The 21377-nt window shown below is 43.0% G+C and overlaps 1 protein-coding gene across 2 annotated transcripts in view; it reads right to left on the bottom strand.

Moving 5' to 3' along the window:
* VAPB (VAMP associated protein B and C) overlaps positions 1-19893 on the bottom strand; it is a 56307-nt gene extending 36414 nt beyond the window's left edge. The window contains exon 1 of one of the 2 annotated variants that reach the window (XM_009215870.3): positions 19499-19893. In XM_009215870.3, the coding sequence (XP_009214134.1) occupies positions 19499-19556 (58 nt within the window). In that variant the 5' untranslated portion in view covers positions 19557-19893. The remainder of the gene's footprint in view (positions 1-19498) is intronic. The other variant, XM_009215871.3, reaches the window with a different exon arrangement.
* Between the last annotated feature and the right edge of the window lie 1484 nt (positions 19894-21377).

Below are 21377 nucleotides of genomic sequence, written 5' to 3'. Positions count from 1 at the left end.
AGTGACTAGAATTCAAAATATATAAAGAATTATCTTACAATAAAAATGCTAAAATTTCATGAAGGAATACTATACAACTCTTTAAAAGAATGAACTAGATCTGTATTTCAACAATTGATGGGTCTCAAAAACATATTAAGTCATCCATACACCATGACACTACATTAAGTGATCTAGAAAAAAATGGAAATAGTTCACATTAAATTCCTCTGCAGAGTTAAAAAAAAAGAAAAAAAATGGAGGGAGTATGAATCAGCAGATATGGAGTACAGACATGTCATAAATTATTAGTGAAGTTTTACTTATTAAAGAAAGATTTAAAACAAGTCTTCTAACAAATTATTAACATTTAGCTACTCCATATTGGGGTATTTGTATTATCTGTATTTTTCTGTACTTAAAATTTTTTTCATATACAGAAAGCTACCTGTAGTTTATGTGAGATCCAAACAAGGTTCTTTTGAAATAATTTTCTACTTGTTCAGACTTGTAAAGTTGTTGAAAACTGACAAATCAACATTGATAGTCATGCTTGTATAATTTATAAAAATCAAGGTTATCACTTAAAACATGTTTAAAGTTGCAGTAGTCTCATTAATTCAAGACAAACACCCATGTCTACAATTCTGACAAAAGCTGCTGTATGAACTTCAAAGACTAAAGACCATCTAAAGATAAATACTGTCACTACTTTTCTTTAATGCACTAGATTTTTTTTATAATAGAAAAAATGGCTAAAAGGAGTACATAAGAGCTGAGGCTTCATACATTCTATCTATATCCAGCACTAAGATTATCATGCAGTGGAAGATTATTCACAGATGAATTTTGTATCAGTTCTAAAAGGATCTTAGACGATTTAATAAACTGAATTTTTTCAATGCACTCTTTATCCCATTGACTAGCGGACATCTAGTAATTATTCTCTACTTGAAAGACCAAAATTTCTGATCACAATGATCACAAAAATAAACAAAAAGATAAGCAATATTCTACTCCAAATAAAAATCTATCTAACTAGAAGAGTGGCAAAACATGATTCACATTTTACACAAAGCAGGATGAGTCAAGACAGACAATATGCTCAAGTTAGGGGTATGAGTGATAAAATAGCATGGGGTCCAGTTTCTCGTGGTTGTAGTTGTTTTAACAGTTCAAGTGCAAAAAAAAAGTCAGTATCAACAGAAGTAAAAACTTCCCCAAAGTGTTCCATCTTTAGTGGAGATGAGAGCATGTGAAAAAGCCTCCACACCAAAATCAACACACCCAATTCACACCAGATACACAGAAGAAGGGAGAAGAACAAGCTGAGCATTCTGCACCTCGATGATCCAACTGGAATTTTCAATTTGTGAACAATGAGAAACTAGTAGAATGTGGTTTATCAGTTAGTGTGTAATCTGGTCTGGTTCCTTTTCAATAAAGAACCTAAGTGGCTATACCAGTGGTAAGAGATTATCAACCAGGTCAGCAGCTTCTTAAACTCAACAAGAGGCCAGAGAAAAGGCTGTGAGACTTGGATGAAAAATATTTTCTATTTTCCCCTTTCTCTGCCTTTGGAAATTATGCTCATTCTTCAAAGTTTTGCTCAAATGTCTTCTCTTTTGGAAAGGTTTACCAAATCTCTTTAGTCAGAAGAAATTATTCCTTACTGTTCTATGTCACAACAATAAGCTGACTGCCAAATTTCTATCTGCAGCCTGGCCCTCTCCCCTGAGCTCCAGATTCAACTACCTATTTAACATCTCTCGTTGCAAGTGTACTGAGCATCTCAAGTTTCTTATGTCCAAACAGCACTCTTGAGTCCCCCATCTCCTGCCTCAAACTCAATGCTTCTCATCTCAGTAAAGAAACCACCACTCACCCAACTGCTTAGGCCAAAAGCAGTCTCTCTTCCTCTACATTTAATCTACATTCCTCTATATTCTTCTACATTTAATATAGAAACCCTGTCTCTACTAAAGATACAAAAATTACTCAGGTGTGGTGGCACACGCCTATAGTCCCAGCTACTTGGGAGGCTGAGGCAGGAGAATTGCTTGAACCAGGATGGGGAGGTTACAGTGAGCCGAGTGAGACAGTATCAATGCACTCCAGCCAGGGCAACAGAGCCAGTCTCCTTCTCAAAAAAAAAAAAAAAAAAAAAGACTCCTGGCCAGGCATGATGGTTCACACCTGTAATCCTAGCATTTTGGGAGGCCTGGGCTCGGGAGTTCAGGAGTTCAAGACCAGCCTGGGCAACATGGTGAAATTCTGTCTACTAAAAATAAAAAAATTAGCCGGACATGGTGGTGCGTGCCTGTAATCCCAGCTACTCAAGAGGCTGATGGAAGAGAATTGCTTGAACTCAGGAGACGGAGGTTGCAGTGAACCGAGATCGCACCACTGCACTCTAGCCTGGGCGACAGAGTGAGACTTCATCTCAAAAAAAAAAAAAAAAGAAAGAAAAAAGAAGAAATAAAACTAGCTCTAAGATGGAAGTGGGTATGATGAAGAAACTCCCTGCACCATCACAATAACTGAAATGGGGATAGCCAAGGGCTCCTTCATCTGGAGACTGTCTCCAAAAAAAAAAAAAAAAACTCCTACTCAGAATCCTCTGTGGCTTCCCATCTCACAACAAAATCCAAAGTCCCTCTTGTGGCCTGCCTACCAGTAAGGCTCCCGCCCTCTTCTTTGAGCTCACCTCCTAGCAGGCCCCTCCATCACTCTAGTGCAGGCACAATGACCTTGCTGCTCCTTGAACACACCAAGCTCATCACCACCTCGCACTTGCCCTTCCATCAGTCTGTAATGCTCTTCCCAAATGTCTCCATAGTTCACACACACATTTTATACAGGTCTCAGTTCAAGTATCACCTTCTCAGGTAAGTGACCTTCCCTAATCACCCTACTTAAATGATCTTCCCTCATCACCCTATTTAAAATTGCATACATTCCCAAATCCCTTTATCCTGCATTGTTTTTAGTTGTTTTTTTCCCATTTATCACCTACTACCTGACACCACATCATATATATTTTCTGTTTTTATTTAATGTACATCTTCCCCGCTATAATTAGATGAGCTCCATAAGGTAAAAGTTTTCTCATCTTGGCCTCTCAACAATGCATGGCACGCTACAGGTACTCAGTAAGTAACCAATGAAGAGAATGGTTCAGGTGCTGTGCTAGGCTCTCAAGCTGGAGAGAGAAACAGGGCATTGCAGCTCCCACCCAGAACACACAGAACAATCTTGGGGCCCATCCAGAATTAATGAATCAGAATTTCCAGGACTGAGACTCCATAATGATTTTTTCTTTTTAAAAAATTATCAAATGTGACATTAGCTCATATTTAACAGTGCCAATCTATTCTAAGTACTTTACATGTGTTAATTTGTATCCTCCTAACATACCCCAGAGGGAGGAATTTGAGGCACAGACAGGTTAAATGCATCACTGAAGGACACATGACTCTCAGATGGCAGATCTAGGGTTCACTCTCTTAACTCCTGGGCGGTATACTACCTCTAACTGCATCGAATACTGTACGAAAGGTAATCTATAAAGCATCCTATCAAAAGGGGAGGGTGAGGAGTACTGGGAACTGATCACTGAGGCAAGCCCTGGAGTCTGAGAAGCAGATAACACAAAGCACACTTTGAGCTGCAGGGAACTTGGGTAAACGTACAGTGTGATAAAGCTGTAAGGGACTTCTGGGGGCATCACATGGCTGAAGAGGAAAGGGTACGAGAGGGGTGAAAGAAGCTGAGGCTGGAGAGACGCAGCGTGGCCTGACTCTGAAGAGCTTTGCTGCTGGCCTAAGAATTTGGAGCACGAACCTATCCGTAAGATCTAGAGAGCCAATGAATGTTTTTAAACCAAGAAATGATATCAAATTTCAATTTTTAGAAAAATATCTCTGGAAACCGTATAAAGGATAGTCCGAAGGGTAAGAGAAGCAGGTAGACAAATTAAGAGACGGAAAGTTGAGACACGGTGCTACTACAATAGTCTGGAAGGGAAAGGACCTATACTCAGGATACGACAGCAGAATACAAAGAAGCAAAAGGGCATAGGAGATGTTGCTGATTTAAACAGACTGAGTAGATGTGAAAGGTTATGGAAAAGGGGGAGCAAAAGACAAGTTTAGGATTTCCAGTTTGCCAACTTGGTGCAAGGGCCACTCCCAAGAGCCAGAAGCCACAGTCAGTACGGATGAGAGGGTAAACTGTAAATACAGTGTGGAACATGCTGAGTTTGAGGTGTTCTCATGACAACCAGATAGACACGGATGTCCAGTAGGCTGACAGATCAAAAGATCTGCTTGGAGATACAGATTTGGAAGTTTTCTGTGCAGAAGTGGAAGATGAAGTCATTATTAATGAGGCAACATACAGAAAATTGTTAAATTGAGAAGACAGAACCTGAGAAACCTCAACACCCGGTAAAAGAGATGATAAAGAAGTTCATCGGAAAAGTCAAAGACAAGTATCACAGAGAGAAACCTGGGGAACTAAGAAGGGTTTGAGTGGAGGGGTGGGATCTGATGAAAAAAGGATGAAGATATCAGAAACTGAGATTCACAGCTTCCCCAAAACTAGCTGTGATAGAAGACTGGGCATTTGCTTAAGTGGGGAAGATCTAGAAAACAAGATTTCTTTTTAGGAAGGGGCAACTGAAGAATGTTTGTAGGCACAAGGAAGGAATCAAGTACAAGAGAAATTTGAGACAGCAGTAATACGCTAACGATGCAAAATACTGTTAAGTGTTGGGAAAGGAATGGGGTGAAAGAACACACACCTAAGAGGTAGTCCTGACTCTGAAATAGAAGAGGAGGATAAATAAAAACCTTAGTTTCTACATGAGAGAAAAGTAACCAGCATTTAGTAGAAAATGTTCAAATATTTTCTGAGCAAAATGCACTGTGTCTACATCAATCGGCTGTACATAATGGGCCCTGCCGAAAGGCTTCATTACTCCTCACCACTGAAAGTCTTCTCTTTTTCCCCCCTCTCCTTTCTCAGCTTTGTTTTTGTTTTTGAGACAGAGTCTTGCTCTGTTACCCAGGCTGGAGTGCAGTGGCATAATCTTGACTCACTGCAGCTTCCACCTCCCGGGTTCAATTGAGCCTCATGCCTCAGCCTCCCAAGTAGCTGGGATTACAGGCATGTACCACCACACCAGCTTAATTTCTGTATTTTTAGTAGAGACAGGGTTTTGCCATATTGTCCAGGCTCATCTCAAACTCCTGGCCTCAAGTGATTCACCCCCCTCGGCGTCCCAAAATCCTTGGATTACAGGTGTGAGGCCATTGCGCCTGGCCTCTCCTTTCCTAGCTTCCTTCTAAACACCAACCCTTCCTCGCCTATGCCTTAGACCCAGAGACCATTAACTCCCTGAGAAACTGCCATGCACCATGCACTGTGCTAGGCACTGGGATCTGGGGAGAAGAGATACAATCTAAAAAGAAAAAAAAAAAAAAAGAAGGGGCTTGCTGACTAACAGTGGAAAGGAGTCATGTATCACGTAGCCAATGACAACACGCTGGGACACGTGGGAGCCAGGGGAACAGGTACAATGTGAGTGAAGAATGTCAGGAAAGTGACCTTGAAGAAGTGAAGCCCGTGCTGAGCCTCAAAGGTAAGCAGGGGAAAGCAGTGAAACCAACAAGAGGAAAAGGAATCAACTAATTTTTAGTGGTGGAAACAGCTAAAAGCTGTTACTTTATGACTACATACAGGGTAAGTCATGATACAGAGTATGCCAAAGCCCCATGGCCAAGGAGAACTAAAAGGCTGGAACACAAGCATGACGAAAGATGATGCTGGAAAGATGGGGAGGGCAATGTGGAGGGAGTGCAACAAGTATAAATAATTTTCCAGGTTTTGTTAAAGAATTTAAACGTTATTTTTGGCAACAGGAAGACATTTAATGATTGTAAGCAAGCAAGAGATATGCTCAGATTTGCATCTTTGAAAACCACATCAGGGTGGAAAGAAAGAGAAGACTTAGACAAGAAGACAGGTTAAGAGGCTAGTACAGTTGCGGGAGAAAATGGGACAACCATAGAGGGAATGGGGAAGAAGGGACAGAATTGAGTCATAGACTCTCTGAGTTGGTCAAATGCATGAATGTAGGTACCATTCAATGAGACAGTAAGAAGGGGGAGGTTTGGAGGAAAAAAAGAAAAGATGGTATAGAGTTCAGCTTGGGTCATGCTGCATTTAAAGTACTGCAGTCTTTTATATGGGCTTGAGTCAGGCCTGGATTCATACATAAGTGACGTTAGAAGCTAAGGGTACTGGTAAAAGTTCCACAAGGGGGAAAAGGGAAGACACGGAGAGAGCAAATCTGAGAGAAACAGGGAAAGGAAAAGAGGGGGAGAAGGTGAACCTGTAACCTACCAACCAGACTGCATGATGAGTAGGCAAAATTGGCCACATGGGCAGAAGAAAAGCAGAGAGAGCAATTAGGGAGGTCAAGAGAAGTGTGTCAATGAGCAGGATGACAACAGGCGTCAAATGGTAGGGAGAGCACACATATGGTGAAGACTGAACATGCAATGGGAGATGTAGTGATGAAGCAATGACTGAGCTCCCGGGCAGTGACTAGAAATGAAGAACAGAAAGAAAAAAGGGAACTATGCTTTCCAGAAGCTTACCATGATAAGAAGGAAAGTGAAAGGAGTAGCTAGACAGTGCAAAAAGGACTGACAACACAGTTTTTCTTCTTTAAAGGTGGAAGGGACAATACTCAGATGTTTAATGAAAATGACTAAAGGCCAAACACTATTCTCAGGGAGTGCTACGTATGTAAAGAAAGAAAAAGAAACAATCTTGCTTTGAAAGAGAAAGGCAACAAAAGCATTCATTTAAAAAATAATAATAAATAAAAAGACCCAAAAGAGCTGACCAAGTGTTCTCTGGATTTCTCTAGATGACTGCTCATGTTTCTTCCACCTTTTCTCTGAGCGAGGTTAGAGGTGAACTATGCACTAACATGGGTGAACTATGCACTAAGATGGGATCCTCCTGCCCGCAAATTACATGAAAAGTTTTGATTGTGTGCATCTGCACATTCTCTCAAGAGTAAGCCATGGCTCTCCTTCATCCAATTAGTAAAGCACTGCCTGACTTTACAAAGGTCAGAAGCACAAATTTAGATTTTCAGAGGAGTCCATCAGGATATATTTATATGCCAACAAATCAATTCAACCAACAGATTGAGAATTCAAATAAGCCTCCACAGGGACAAACCTCTGGTTTTTCAGCAAATTTCTCTTTTTATTCATATGTCTGCGTCTATTTCAAATGCTCATAGCAAACACTGAAAAGATGACCAAGTCCAGGGTTGTACCCTTCTTTGGGGTACTAGGAAAAGAAAACAACAATAAGAAGAGAATGTAGTCTATTAGTCACTACTCAGAAATACCAAAACAAAAAACTATAGGAGCTTACATTCTAGCAGCAAAAGCCAAGCAGTAAGTAAATGAAGCACATAAAGAATAAAACAAAACATCAAAGTGACATACAATTCGTACAATAAGAGGTGATACAGAAAAAACTGGATCAGAGTCCAGGAATACTCAGGAAAGGTTAATATTAGTAGTGAGCTTTCAAACAGAACAGGAGGTTTCACTAATTAAATATTCAGGAGCCCATGGGAACAAAGTACTGGTAGGTGCTGTGGGAAACACAAGCTGGTTCCTGTCCTCAAGGGGCTTTCCATCTCTCTTCTTCAGCTAAAATAAACTTAAGTTCTCAAGCTTAGAGCTGGAAGGACCACCTAGAGGTACTGAGTTGAACCCTCCTCACATCACAGAGGAGGAAACCAAAGCTAAGCAGGTTAGTCCAAGTGCCTCTAGGTGACAGCAAGGCTTAGGAACCACAGACTCCCTTTGTAATGCAAAGCACACAGACTTGGGAGGCTGGAAGACCTGGGTACAAATTCACACTCTGCAAAGGCCTCTTGTCTCTAAAACAGAGATGGCCATAACACTGACTTCTCAAGTACGTACCACTCCATTTCTTCCCTTTTTCTACTATATTGTAAACGCTGAGTGATGGAACTAAAAGACTAAAATAGTACCCAGTTAACCCAGAAATGCATAGTTTGCACGACAGGTATTGAGGACATGAAAGACTCGGAGTAGAGAGTGGGGTGGTGGAAGGGAAGGTACAGTTGATAGCATTAGCACAGAATTTTTGACACTAATAAACAGCTCACAATAAGAAGTGACAGAAGTTCTTAGGGGGAAACACAGAATTTGTTAAAGGATTTTTTTTTTTTTTTTTTTTTTTTTGAGACAGGGTCTCACTCTTAGCCCAGGCTGGAGTGCAGAGGCACAGTCTCAGCTAGCTGCAACCTCTGCCCTCCTTGGTTCAAGCGATTCCCACCTCTCAGCCTCCTGAGTAGCTGGGATTACAGGCATACACCACCAAGCCTAGTTAATTTTTGCATTTTTAGTAGAGAGGGGTTTCACTATGTTGACCAGGCTGGAGTCAAACTCCTGAGCTGAAGCAATCCACTCACCCCAGCCTCCCAAAACTGCGATTACAGGCATGAGCCACTGCGGCTGGCAAAAGATTAAAAGTCAGTCACAGTCATTTTAATGTCCCAGAGCAACTGCACTTTACGTAAGAGGTGCCAACGAGACAATTATTAGACTACAATTACAATAAGGCACTTTTTCTTTCTTTTTCTCTTTTTTTTTTGAGACAGAGTTTTGCTCTTGTTTCCCAGGCTGGAGTGCAATGGCACGATCTCGGCTCACTGCAACCTCCACCTCCCCAGTTGAAGCGATTCTCCTGCCTCAGCTTCCCAAGTACGTAGCATTACAGGCATGCACCACCAAGCCCGGCTAACTTTTGTATTTTTAGTAGAGATGGGGTTTCACTATGTTGGTCACACTGGTCTGGAACTCCTGACCTCAGGTGATCCACCCACCTCAGCCTCCCAAACTGCTGGGATTACAGGTGTGAGCCACCGCGCCCGGCCTTTTCCTTTATTTTTCTTTTTTTTTTTTTTTTTTTGAGACGGAGTCTCGCTCTGTCGCCGAGGCTGGAGTGCAGTGGCCGGATCTCGGCTCACTGCAAGCTCCGCCTTCCAGGTTTACGCCATTCTCCTGCCTCAGCCTCCCGAGTAGCTGGGACTACAGGCGCCCGCCACCTCGCCCGGCTAGTTTTTTGTATTTTTTTTAGTAGAGACGGGGTTTCACCGTGTTAGCCAGGATGGTCTCGATCTCCTGACCTCGTGATCCGCCCGTCTCGGCCTCCCAAAGTGCTGGGATTACAGGCTTGAGCCACCACGCCCGGCCGCTTTTCCTTTATTTTTCTATCCCATTTCTCTTTCAAGCCTCTTTCTCTAGGCTCACTCCTCATCTTCCTAACAACATAATAAATAAGAAAGCCACGGGCAGTCACACCTCCACTTATCCTTTCAGGGAAGAAACACAGCCAGCATAATGACAAAAAAGAAAAAGAAAAAAAACATAGCCTTGCAATCAGATAGATCTTGATTCAAATCCCAACTCCAACCCTCAGTCAGGTTCATAACTTGGGTTAATAACTTCAGGATCATAACTGTAACCCCACTTCCTAGGCTTGCATTAAGAATTAAATAAATGAACGTTTAGAAAAATGGCAAGCACACAGTATAAGCTCGCCAAGTCACATATCTGAAATGCCATCTTCCCTGTGAGATCGAACACCCAAAGCAGAATTAACACAGCTTTTTCTAAGCTTTCAATAGGGGCAGGCCATAAATATCTTGTCCCCATTTTCCCTCCTTGTCTCCCAATACCTAGAGGCTGGAAACTTTAAGGGCTAAGCCTTCCTCCCAGGTCCCCAGTGCAACCTAGTGCCTGGCCCACAGGAAGCTTTCAGTATGTGGTAACTGAACCAAATCTCAGAGTCACGTTCAATTCCCCCAGAAGGAGTCATCTGTCTATAAAGAAAACCTCAAAGGATCTGCAAAGGGCAGAAACCCAAAATAGCTCTAATTTGGACAATCATCTATTATGTACAGACAATCCCTGATTGGTTTGGCTTGCAATTTTTTTTTTTTTTTTTTTTTTAGACAGAGTCTCACTCTGTCACCCAGGCTGGAGTGCAGAGGCGCGATCTGGGCTCACTGCAAGCTCCGCCTCCCGGGTTTACGCCATTCTCCTGCCTCAGCCTCCCAAGTAGCTGGGACTACAGGCGCCCGCCACCACGCCCAGCTAATTTTTTGTATTTTTAATAGAGACAGGGTTTCACTGTGTTAGTCAGGATAGTCTGGATCTCCTGATCTCGTGATCCACCCGCCTCGGCCTCCCAAAGTGCTGGGATTACAGGCCTGAGCCACCACGCCCGGCCTGCAATTTTCAATTTTACAATGATGTGAAGCCATCACAATTTTGACATATTTTGAATTTTGATCTCTTCCCAGGCTAGTAATATGCAGTACATGAGATATTCAATATTTTATCATACAGTAGGCTTTGTGCTAGATGACTTTGTCCAACTGGAGGCTAACTTAAGGGTTCTGAGTATGTTCAAGGTAGACAAGGCCATGATGTTGGGTAGGCTAAGCTGTATTAAACATGTTTGCAACTTATAATATTTTCAACTGACAATAGGTTTATGAGGACGGAACTCCGCTGTAAGGTGAGGAGCATCTGTATGAGATCATTACATCCATGCATGTCTCTAAATCCTTTCTGATCCAATTCATATGCCTGGCATATCATCGTCTTGTGAAATGATGACTTCCCAAAGCATACCTCATATAAAGTAAAACAGCACTTTCTAATCACCTTAAGTTTACTTCTTTGAATAGTTGAGAGAAGTCTCTATTTATTAACTCGCCCTTATTTGTTTCTCTGTCCAAGACAATGGCTGGTCAGGAGCATGCAGAACTAAAGGCTTTGTAGCACCACTTACAAAGTTTAAGGTGGCACTGCTAAAGATCATTTATTTTAGACATTCCTATCTTAATAAGTGCCCTTTACAACTTCTTGAATTCCCACTCTACAAACCTGCAAGCCTATGAAATCTCTACCACACACAAGCTTTGCCCTGCCTTCCAAAGACTGGATAGCAGAAGGACAAATTACTCACAAGGTAATGCTTTTAATTTTTTTTTTTTTTTTTTTTTTTTGAGACAGAGTTTTGCTCTTGTTGCCCAGGTTGGAGTGCAATGGCATGATCTCAGCTCACGGCAACCTCTGCCTCCCAGGTTCAAGCGATTCTCTCCTGCCTCAGCCTCCCAAGTAGCTGGGATTACAGGCATGCGCTACCACGCCCGGCTAATTTTGTATTTTTAGTAGACACGGGGTTTCTCCATGTTGGTCAGGCTGGTCTCGAACTCCTAACCTCAGGTGACCTGCCTGCCTCGGCCTCCCAAAGTGCTGGGATTACAGGCGTGAGCCACCATGCCTGGCCTAATGCTTTCTAAATATATAGAATCATGAAACCATCAGAATCTGATATAAAAGTGAATATTCACAAGGTAAATCAAAGCATTCTTTGGACTCATCTGTCTGAACTTTTTAAAAAGTAGGGCAAGAAATCCTTCCTAAAAAATTCACAGAGAATAACTCTTAATTGATGTTCTCAAGAAATTGTCCAGACAGCTATTAATACTTCATTAATGGTTTTAAATTATCTGCCTCCCTCTCTCAAGAACAAACCCCTTTATGAGTTAACTCTAATGAGCTGATAGTGGTATAAGGGAAAGTACAAGGCTCTGCCTGTGCCACCATTCACTAGTGCAGACTCATCCAGCGGAAAGTTACCTAGCCACTGACTAAGTCATCTCATAGGACTGTTACACAGATTAAACAGTAACATAAATATGGCAAAGCACCTCTTACCACAGTTCCTAAACTGTGTGGCCTATCTTCAGGAATTAAAGCATTTATCCTCTAGAAATGTTTGTTCTTTATCTTTCTTTACCTTCACGTTGCAAAATGTATGTCAGCCACTGCTTTTAACTCCAGACCCAACCCAACGGGGTGTTGGCGGGCATATGTCACCACTGACGAATATGACCACTCCGAAATCCTTAGGTTCCATTTTCAATTCCCCTCCATTCTCTAGCCTTTCAAGACAACTCAAGGAACTTAGAGCTCTAAACCACATCACAAGGAAGTAATTCAAATCTAGGTAAATGGTCTAGGGGTACATCCCACTGTCTTAAAGTACAAGCTAAAAGATGAAAAACACTGCAGTCTCAATCTACCCCCAAAACATTTATTGCCCTAGTCTCCACTTCCCAGATGGGCAAAGGCTAAAGGAGCCTATTGAAATGCCAACAGTGTAGTAATTGAAACACATTACAGGTATCAGCGAATGTGCCCCACCACAACACGAGGTAGGCATGCACACACACACCCCCCAAAAGCCTGAAGACATCACTTGACACAGGTGAAAATACTAATGTGATAACCAAAGGTCAATATTAGCCCTTTTGAAAGGATGAAGGAAAACTCCAAGAAAGCATTTCTATAGATTTACAGTACTATGCAATTAATAAAAATTGTTATTAAAAGAAAGTATTCCAAGGTTTTCTCACGGGACCATGCCATTTTCTCAACTGCTTTCCAACCCCTAAGACCGCATGCTAGGGGATAAAAACCCTAAAGTACCATAAGACATTGTAGACATCAACAGCTTCTGTTAAAAGGATGCACTTAACATTTTGAAAAATATTCTAGAGATATTATTTTACCACATTCGGTTATTCTGTTTCTTAAATAATCCTCAAGTGACTGTCAAGTTTAGTAACTTTGTTTCCATAACAAAGCTCTTTAAACAACTCTTCCTTGTGTAAAGCCAGCTGCCCAGGTCTGTCAGGTAAGAACTTCAAAGAATGCACATACCCACTGAGCAAGGCCAAAGCAATCCTGGATATCCTATGCTTGGTAACAGCCTGAAAGGGGCCTAAAATGATAGGAAAAAAAAAAAACAAGGATGCCAGTCTGGAAACCATAATGCAACTTTGTTTTTAACACAATCCTCAGTGCAAAATAACTGCAAAAGGCTTTTGTTCTATTTTATTAAAGACATTCTATGGCAACCTTGTCTTGACTAATAGAACTCAGTACTCTGTGTGTTCATCTTTCTTGTCATCTCATTGAAAGCTAAGCCCATTTGTCCCAAATCATGGTCATCCTTTAGACAGAAAATTTTTCAAAACAGCAGGAATATATAAGACACTCTTGGCCTGGTGCAGTGGCTCACACCTGTAATCTCAGCACTTTGGGAGGCCGAGGTGAGCGGATCACAAGGTAAAGAGATCGAGACCATCTGGCCAACATGGTGAAACCTCATCCCTACTAAAAATACTAAAATTAGCTAGGCATGGTGGCACGTGCCTGTGGTCCCAGCGACTCAGGAGGCTGAGGCAGGAGAATCGCTTGAACCCGGGAGGCAGAGGTTGCAGTGAGCCGAGATTGTGCCATTGCACTCCAGCCTGGCAACAGAGCAAGACGCCATCTCAAAAAAACAAAAAAGACACTTTTGGAAATAATTCTTTATGTAAATATTCAAGTTTCAGTTCTAAAAATCAAGCCTAGGAGCAGTATTTGAGTGTTAACCAATATAATATACTCCTTTGACTCCTCCCCTAATTTTCAACTACTTAGCAATAATAACACAGGGTCAACGTTCTCAGTATTTTGCCTTCAGTATTTGAAGGAAACATACGTACAATTTAATAAATAACAGACAGTGTTAATGTTTAAGACTTCAGCTCTTTAATAAGCATCAATTCAGACTATTTTAGTAAATCCACACTTGGATGAAAAGCTCCCAGGTAATTATGAAGATAACTGTGATTTATGTCACAACCACTCACACTCAGGAAACATCACTGCTTTACAAATATAAGCACATGGTCAGGAACTATACATTTTTTCCCCTAAGGAGTTAACTGTGAAGAAAAGGGAGTGAATAGGTAGATAAAAGTAAGCTAACTTCCAGTCCACATTGTTCTCCCAGGAACAAGATTTCAGAATTAAATGGTACTATCTATGAAGATTTAAGTTTGACTCAACTTAAATTTAATGCCACTTTTGTTAAGCAAGCTACTTAATAATTAAATAAATGAAGATAATCTATTCAGGATGGATCTAAACTACTACCATGAAGAATCTTCAGCACATGGGTGACATTTTGTTGTGCTGTAAAACACAGCCTGCTCTGTGTGATCAGGAAATGTTAAGAAAATCAGTGCTGTGCTAAAGTTAAAGAATTAATGTTGTACTTGGCATATGAAAGATAATTACTGCACTGAATGAACTGTAGATCCAAAGGGTTTTCGATTTTGTAACTTCCTAAACAATCTTAAATTACACATCAACTTGAAGGGCTGAACTAAAGAGTCTAAGCCAGCTTTTCCTATACAAAAAAACAAAACAAAACAAAACAGTATCTTTAAACTATCATTCAGTGTCCAAGTTTCTATTTTCTCCGAAAAGTGGTACTCAACTCCACCAATTCATTGGTGCCCTCCCATCTGATATCCCTAACGGCAGGACTATCTAAGACTTCTTCAAGGCCATTGGTTTAGTCAAGGAGTAAAGCAAAAGTAAATGCGTCCAGTTATGTTTAAACGTTAACTGGCCGGGTGCAGTGGCTCACAACTGTCATCCCAGCACTTTCGGAGGCCAAGGCGGGCAGATCACCTGAGGCCGGGAGTTCGAGACCAGCCTGACCAACACAGAGAAACCCTGTCTCTACTAAAAGTACAAAATTAGCCGGGCATGGTGGTGCGTGCCTGTAATCCCAGCTACTCATGAGGCTGAGGCAGAAGTGCTTGAACCCAGGAGGTGGAGGTTGCGGTGAGCCAAGATCATCACGCCATTGCGCTCCAGCTTGAGCAACAAGAGCAAAACTCTGTCTCAAAAAAAAAAAAAAAAACCTTAACCTAGTGAGTATGGATGTTCAACAGACCACTTCCATGCAACAATATCATTGCTAGGGGAACGGGCTAGGGTATAAAGAATGATCTAGAGTCTTGAACTATGACCAAAAAATATATAAGACATACTATTTACCACAGACGGACTCTCATGGAAGGGGAGGGAGAAGAGAATGACAGGAGAGCGCTACATAATGCCTTGAAAGTGACTCATTTGGAAAGCTCTCTTTAAGCTGGACAACAAGTGGGATCTCAGAGTGAGGAGATGGCAAGGAAACATTCAGGCCTTGGAAGAACTGAGATCAACAGAAAGAGTGACAATTTAAAAAAAATTCCTATGACTTAGTGAAAAAGGCAAAAAGAAATATAAAAGAAAACACACACTTAGGCTGGGTGCAGTGGCTCATGCCTGTAATCCCAGCACTTTGGGAGGCTGAGGCGGAAGGACTGCTTGAGGCTAGGAATTCAAGACCAGCCTGGGCAACATGGCAAGACTCTACCTTTATAAAAAAATCCAAAAATTAGGCCAGGCACGGTGGTTCAAGCCTGTAATCCCAGCACTTTGCGAGGCCAAGACGGGCCGATCACGAGGTCAGGAGATCGAGACCATCCTGGCTAACCCGGTGAAACCCCGTCTCTACTAAAAATTAGAAAAAAAACTAGCTGGGCGAGGTGACGGGCGCCTGTAGTCCCAGCTACTTGGGAGGCTGAGGCAGGAGAATGGCGTAAACCCGGGAGGCGGAGCTTGTAGTGAGCTGAGATCCGGCCACTGCACTCCAGCCTGGGCGACAGAGCAAGACTCCGTCTCAAAAAAAAAAAAAAAAATCCAAAAATTAGCCAGGAATGGTGGCACCTGTAGTCCTAGCTACTAGGGAGGTTGAAGCAGGAGGATCTCTTGAGCCCAGGAGTTTGAGGCTACAGTGAGCTATGATGGCACCACTGCCCCCCAGCCTGGGTGACAGAGCAAGACCCTGCCAAAAAACAAAAACATTTACTTTTACTCTCTCAGAAAGATACCCCTAGTCTGAAAGAGCTTAATGTTCACTTACTAAAAATATCTCATGAAAATCAACCTTAAGTCTAGGCAAATCCTCCTGTGTCATGCTTCTTTCAGGAAGCCACCAGGCTTTGTCCTTTCCATATTTATGATGCAGCACAGTACTTCCTGTAAAACTGCATAAGGTCATATAAATTTGCGTTTTTTCTTCTGTAACATCCTTAAATTTAATATACCACACAAAATTCCCAAGATTAAAGAGTCTGACAATATACAATCCCATATGATCAACTTAGGCTGCATTTAAAAGATAATTTTTCCTTTGAATGGGCATTTTAGTTATTATCTTCTTAAGTAGTTAGCTCAGAGGTTCATCTAGGTGAACCACCAGAAATCAGAGTCATCACCCTGAGTAACCTGGAAGAAACCAGTTAAATGTGCCAGTTCTCATCCTGAAATGAATTATCTCTAAGTAAGTCAGGGTATTGAGTCTCTATTAATTGTACTGTCTTAGCATTCAGTTTAAAACAAACAACACAACTCACGACGTCATTTAAGAACACACACAGATGTCTCTTCTAAAGTTATAAGCCAGAGGCCTTCAACAATTTGGTACCATCTCTCTTGGACCACTTCCCCAGCAAAAATATCCAGTGACTTTGGCATTATTACTTTGGCCAATCCAGGGCCAGAATGATCCCTCTTCTCTGCCACACCTTTCAGGTACAGAAGTGATGAAACCACTTAAGTAGTTAAGTGGTTGTCTAATCTCCGTATAGTACTATGCACTTACAAAGCCGCTAACAGCCATGTCATTGCTTTTAAACACTTTCTACAAGAGGCAAGGTGGACATGAGCATCATCTCCATTGACCAAAGAATGACCCCAGGCTTTGAGGAGTGAAGCGGCCTAAGGTCACATATCTTTCAGTAAAACAACTGAACAAAATCTCGAATTTTCTCAAATGAGTGCCTCTTTCCATAACATCCTATTAGACAACAGAGTTTGTACTGGGATTTGGGGGTTTTCAGAAAGTTAATGCAAGGAAGGACTGCTCAAGGAGAAGCAACACAATTTTAACTCGGACACTGGCTGCATCTATGCATAAAGGGACTGAGGTCTGACTCTTGTCTAGTCATCAGCCTTGTCTGCCATCTTGCCGGGCAACCACAACAAATTTTCTTTGTTGCTGTCATTCACAACTACTAGTGGTGGCTGGGCACAGTGGCTCACGCCTGTAATCCCACTACTTTGAGAGGTCAAGGAGGGCAGATCACTTGAGGTCTGGAGTTTGACACCAGCCTGGCCAACATGGTGAAACCCCGTCTCTACTGAAAATACATTTTTAGCCAGGCGTAGAGGCACACGCCTGTATATAATCCCAGCTACTCAAGAGGCTGAGGCAGGAGAATCGCTTGAACTTGGGCGGCGGGGGTTGCAGTGAGACAGCGCGTCTCTGCACTCTAGCCTGGGTGACAGAGTAAGACCTGCATCTCAAAAAAAAAAAAAAAAGAAAAAAAAGAACTACTGGGCATCCCAAAGGAGCCCAGTCATCTCAGTGTTTGTGCCTCTGTGCAGCAATTTCCTCTGTCTGAAATGTTCTCACCCTTTCCTTCTTTGAGCCTTCTTCTACTCAACCTTTTGTAACTGAGCTCAAATGACACCTCCTTCAGAAGTTGACCTCCTCAATGCTCCTGGAGCACTCTGAACTACCCTACATCATTGTCCTGTCCTGGCTGTTATTCTCATCTGCCCCCTTCCCTAAAGTACTGGGAGGAGGTTGAGGGAAAATGGGAGAGTACAGCTGATATGACTTGGCTTCTCCGGGTATCTGACACACAGATCAGGTACTCAGTAAATGTTTGTGGACTAACCGAATGAACCCACCAATTCTCAGGAGAAGCCAAGCCAGGCCTCCCAGACAGAAAAAGAACTTCAGACAACTCAAGTGGAAACCATGGCTCACCACTTTAGCCACCTGGCCTCCTTTTCCAATCTGGCGTTCCCAGAAAGCCATGAGAGCATCATGAAACCTCAAGTACTATCCTGGAATTTCGATCCCCAGTAGGTTTGGTGGGGTTTTTTTGGTTTTTTCATTTTAATTGGAAAGCCTTTGGTTCTCTGTAAATTCAGAGTTATTTCACATTGTTAACTTGGAAGGCAAAGTGACAGCCACCGTTCTGGAGTATTTCCCAGCGATCAGACAGCATAACGGTTAACAGCGTGAACTCTGAAGTCTGGGTTCAAATGTACCACTTGCCAACTGGGTAACTTTGCGTAAGTTACCCTTCACTACTTCCCAATAGGACATATAAACTGGAGAGCCTCTGGCCATTCATTAATACCAGCTGAACATCTACTGTGAGCCCGGTGCTAGTGATATAGTGGAGACCTGACCTTCCAATCTACAGTACACTTCCATGGAGTCAAACTGTTCCATTTCCTACACAGCACTTGGCACTATCTGCAAAGATCACGTGTGCTGGTTTGTCTGTCCTCGTCGGAAGGTAAGCTCTATGAGAACAGAGGCCTTGTCTGTCTTGTTCATCCATCACCTCCCCAGTGCCTTCCACATATCTGTAACGATGTTGTGTGCTGGTTTGTCTGTCCTCGTCGGAAGCTAAGCTCTCTGAGAGCAGAGGCCTTGTCTGTCTTGTTCATCCATCACCTCCCTAGTGCCTTCCGCATCACTGGATACAAGCAAAAAGAAGGAATGAGCATGTCAGACCTTTTACCTCGTGGCCCTGGTGAAGGTAGGAAAAAAAAAATAAGAACAACATAGAAAACATAAAGGCACAAATTACAGAGATAATAGTGTCTGGGAGAACCAGGGTCATGGTTTCCCACCACCGCAGGTGTTGCTCCAGGCAGCTCTGCGGAGCAAAAGGATCCCAGCACCTTGGCAGCCTCCCTCAGCTGCATCCAGGAGGCACCATGAGGGAGGCAGTGAACGGAAAACGGGACCAATCCCATCAGAAGGCCTGAGGAGGTTCATTTGTTGGTTCAACAGGTATTTACTAGGCGTCTAATGTGTGCTGGGTACACAGCAGCGAACTGACAAGAGCCTGTCCTCATGCAGTTTCCTTTCTAGTGTTGAAACAGTGATTTTGAGTACGAAAAGTGCGGTGCTGACCACGAAACAGTGACAGAATGGGGACAGCAGGAAAGCAGGTGTGCACGGTGGGCTGGGTGGCCACAGCAGGCCTCTCTGGGCAGGTGATACCTCAACTAAATCCTGAGGTCAACACCGTCACAGAGCAGGGGAAGAACCTTCCAGGCAACAGCAGCGGCGGAGGCTCACACTAAAGTGATCACAAACTGGTCACTAAGTTACAAGGCAAAGTGACAAGTGCCTCGAAGGCAAGTCCCAGGAGGCTGGGGGTCGGGGAGGAGGCACAGGCCCTAGCTCCTGCACCAGCCCTCTCGGGTCCCGGCCGCTCCGCGCATTTCTGGGGCGCGCGCTGAGCGCCAAGGCCCGGCCCGGCCTCACCGGCCCCCACGACAGCGCCGTCGGGGTGGGGACGAGGGCCGACGTCACCCGCCGCGCCGGACTCCGTCCCTCCAGCACTGGGGCGGGGGCCGCAAGCATAAAGGTGGCGGCCTCTGGGGCTTACCTCGGAATTTGAGCTCGTGCTGCGGCTCGAGGCTCAGGACCTGCTCCACCTTCGCCATGTTCCTCAGCGGCGGAGCACCTTTGGCGGGGAGACCCCTGAGAGGTCACCGGGGCGGGAAGCGTTAATGCCGCGCCCGCTTTAAGTTTTACAAAAAAGGGGGGACCAGTCGGGGCACGGGTGAGGGTCTTCGACGGGGTGCGCGCGCTGGGGGGGGTCGTTCTAAGCGGTGCAGGCTCAGGGGCGGAGGGCGAGGGCGAGGCCGCGGTGCCCGGCGAGCTGACGGCACGCACGCACGCACGCACGCACGCACAGGCGTACACACGCACGCACGCAGCAGGCTGGCCCGCTCGGGCGGCGGGAAGCTGCGCCCTGCGCCGCCAGCTCCAGGGGCGGGGACTAAAGCTGCGCGCGTGGAGCCCCACCCGGGACAGTGCGCAGGCGCGGTACAAGCCACGGGGGCGGAACTGCAGGGCAGCAAGGGGCGGGGCTTCGCGCTGCTCAGGAGGCGGGGTTTGTAGTCCGGCTACGACTGCAGCCGCGGAAACTATTAAGGGTCCGCTGGGGGCAGCCTCGTGTTAAATGCTTTATTCAGTAACAACAATTAGAATAAACTTCCACTTTTCTCTTGCTTATGTAGTGCCAGGCACTGTTAGAGACTTTTAGTGAAAGTACTTAGTATAAACATGATGTTTATGGGTGAGGGATATGGGCTAAGCACTGTGACGTCTTGTAAATAATAATTATAAATATAATAAACTACCAATTATTGCTTATTTCGTATCACTCTGCTGAATGCTTCCAATGACAACAGCAGCTACAATAAATACAAGCTACTCTACGTTAAATGTTTATTAGGCAACTGGCACTGTGCTGAATTTTTACTAGTAAATTCGATTTGTTTATGCAATAAATATTTAGAAATACAATGATCAGAAAAGCTAACCTGATTCCAATCCTTTTACTGTAGCCTAGTGAAGAGACATCTTTTGAATAAATAACCACACAAGTAAGTTAAATAATTAAAAATTGCTGGAGAATCCAGATCTGCTTGACCTCAAAAATGGATACTCTACATCATGATTACCGTTTAAATTGTATTTCATTATATTATGTTTACTGTGAAAGTAAAATAGGTGTTCTTAATAGTCTCCTATACATACCAATATAGGTGAAACAAACATGGCAAATTGCTAACAATGGCTGACTTGACATCGCAGGTACATGGTTTTCCTGTACTGTTTCTCCCACTTTTCTGTATACTTGAAATTTTTCATGATAAACAGGTTTCTTGGAAGAATAATCTTTGTATTTTAACTGGAGCATTTAGTCCATTTACATTTATTATATTTACTAATATATCTGGAATTATTTCTACCATCGTATTTTGTTATTTCTACTTGTCCTGCCTGTTTTGTTTTTCTTTTTTTTTTCCCCTTTCTTCTTTGGGGTTTATTTTTATTCTCATTCTTATTTTCTTCACCTACATACTCTATTTCTAAGTTTTAGTGGTTACTTGAAAATTTTGGGCATGCATGCTTACCTTGCGAAAGTCCAGTATGTTTAAATATTTGTAAAAATGTCTTTACCCTGTTTCCTTAAAATATGAAGACTTCGGAGTACTTTAATCACCCATCCTCTAAATTAGACACCTTAATGTAGTGTATGTTAAGTTTAACCTTTGCCATTTTAACCCCAGGAGACATTATTAAATTGTTTTATACAGTCAACATTAGTTTAGATTCAGCCACACAATTACCATTTTTATTCTTCTTCTTGCATCTCAGCTTTCATGAACAGGATCACTCTCCTTTTGCCTGAAGTAAATCCTTTAAATTTTACTTTTTTGTAGGTTTGTTGGTGCAGACCCTCTCAGTTTCTG

This window comes from Papio anubis, chromosome 16, assembly GCF_008728515.1.
Source record: "Papio anubis isolate 15944 chromosome 16, Panubis1.0, whole genome shotgun sequence".
In the NCBI taxonomy this organism is placed as follows: Eukaryota; Metazoa; Chordata; class Mammalia; order Primates; family Cercopithecidae; genus Papio; species Papio anubis.
Note: the sequence above shows the minus strand (reverse complement) of the source record. Positions and strands in the feature narration are given on the sequence as shown.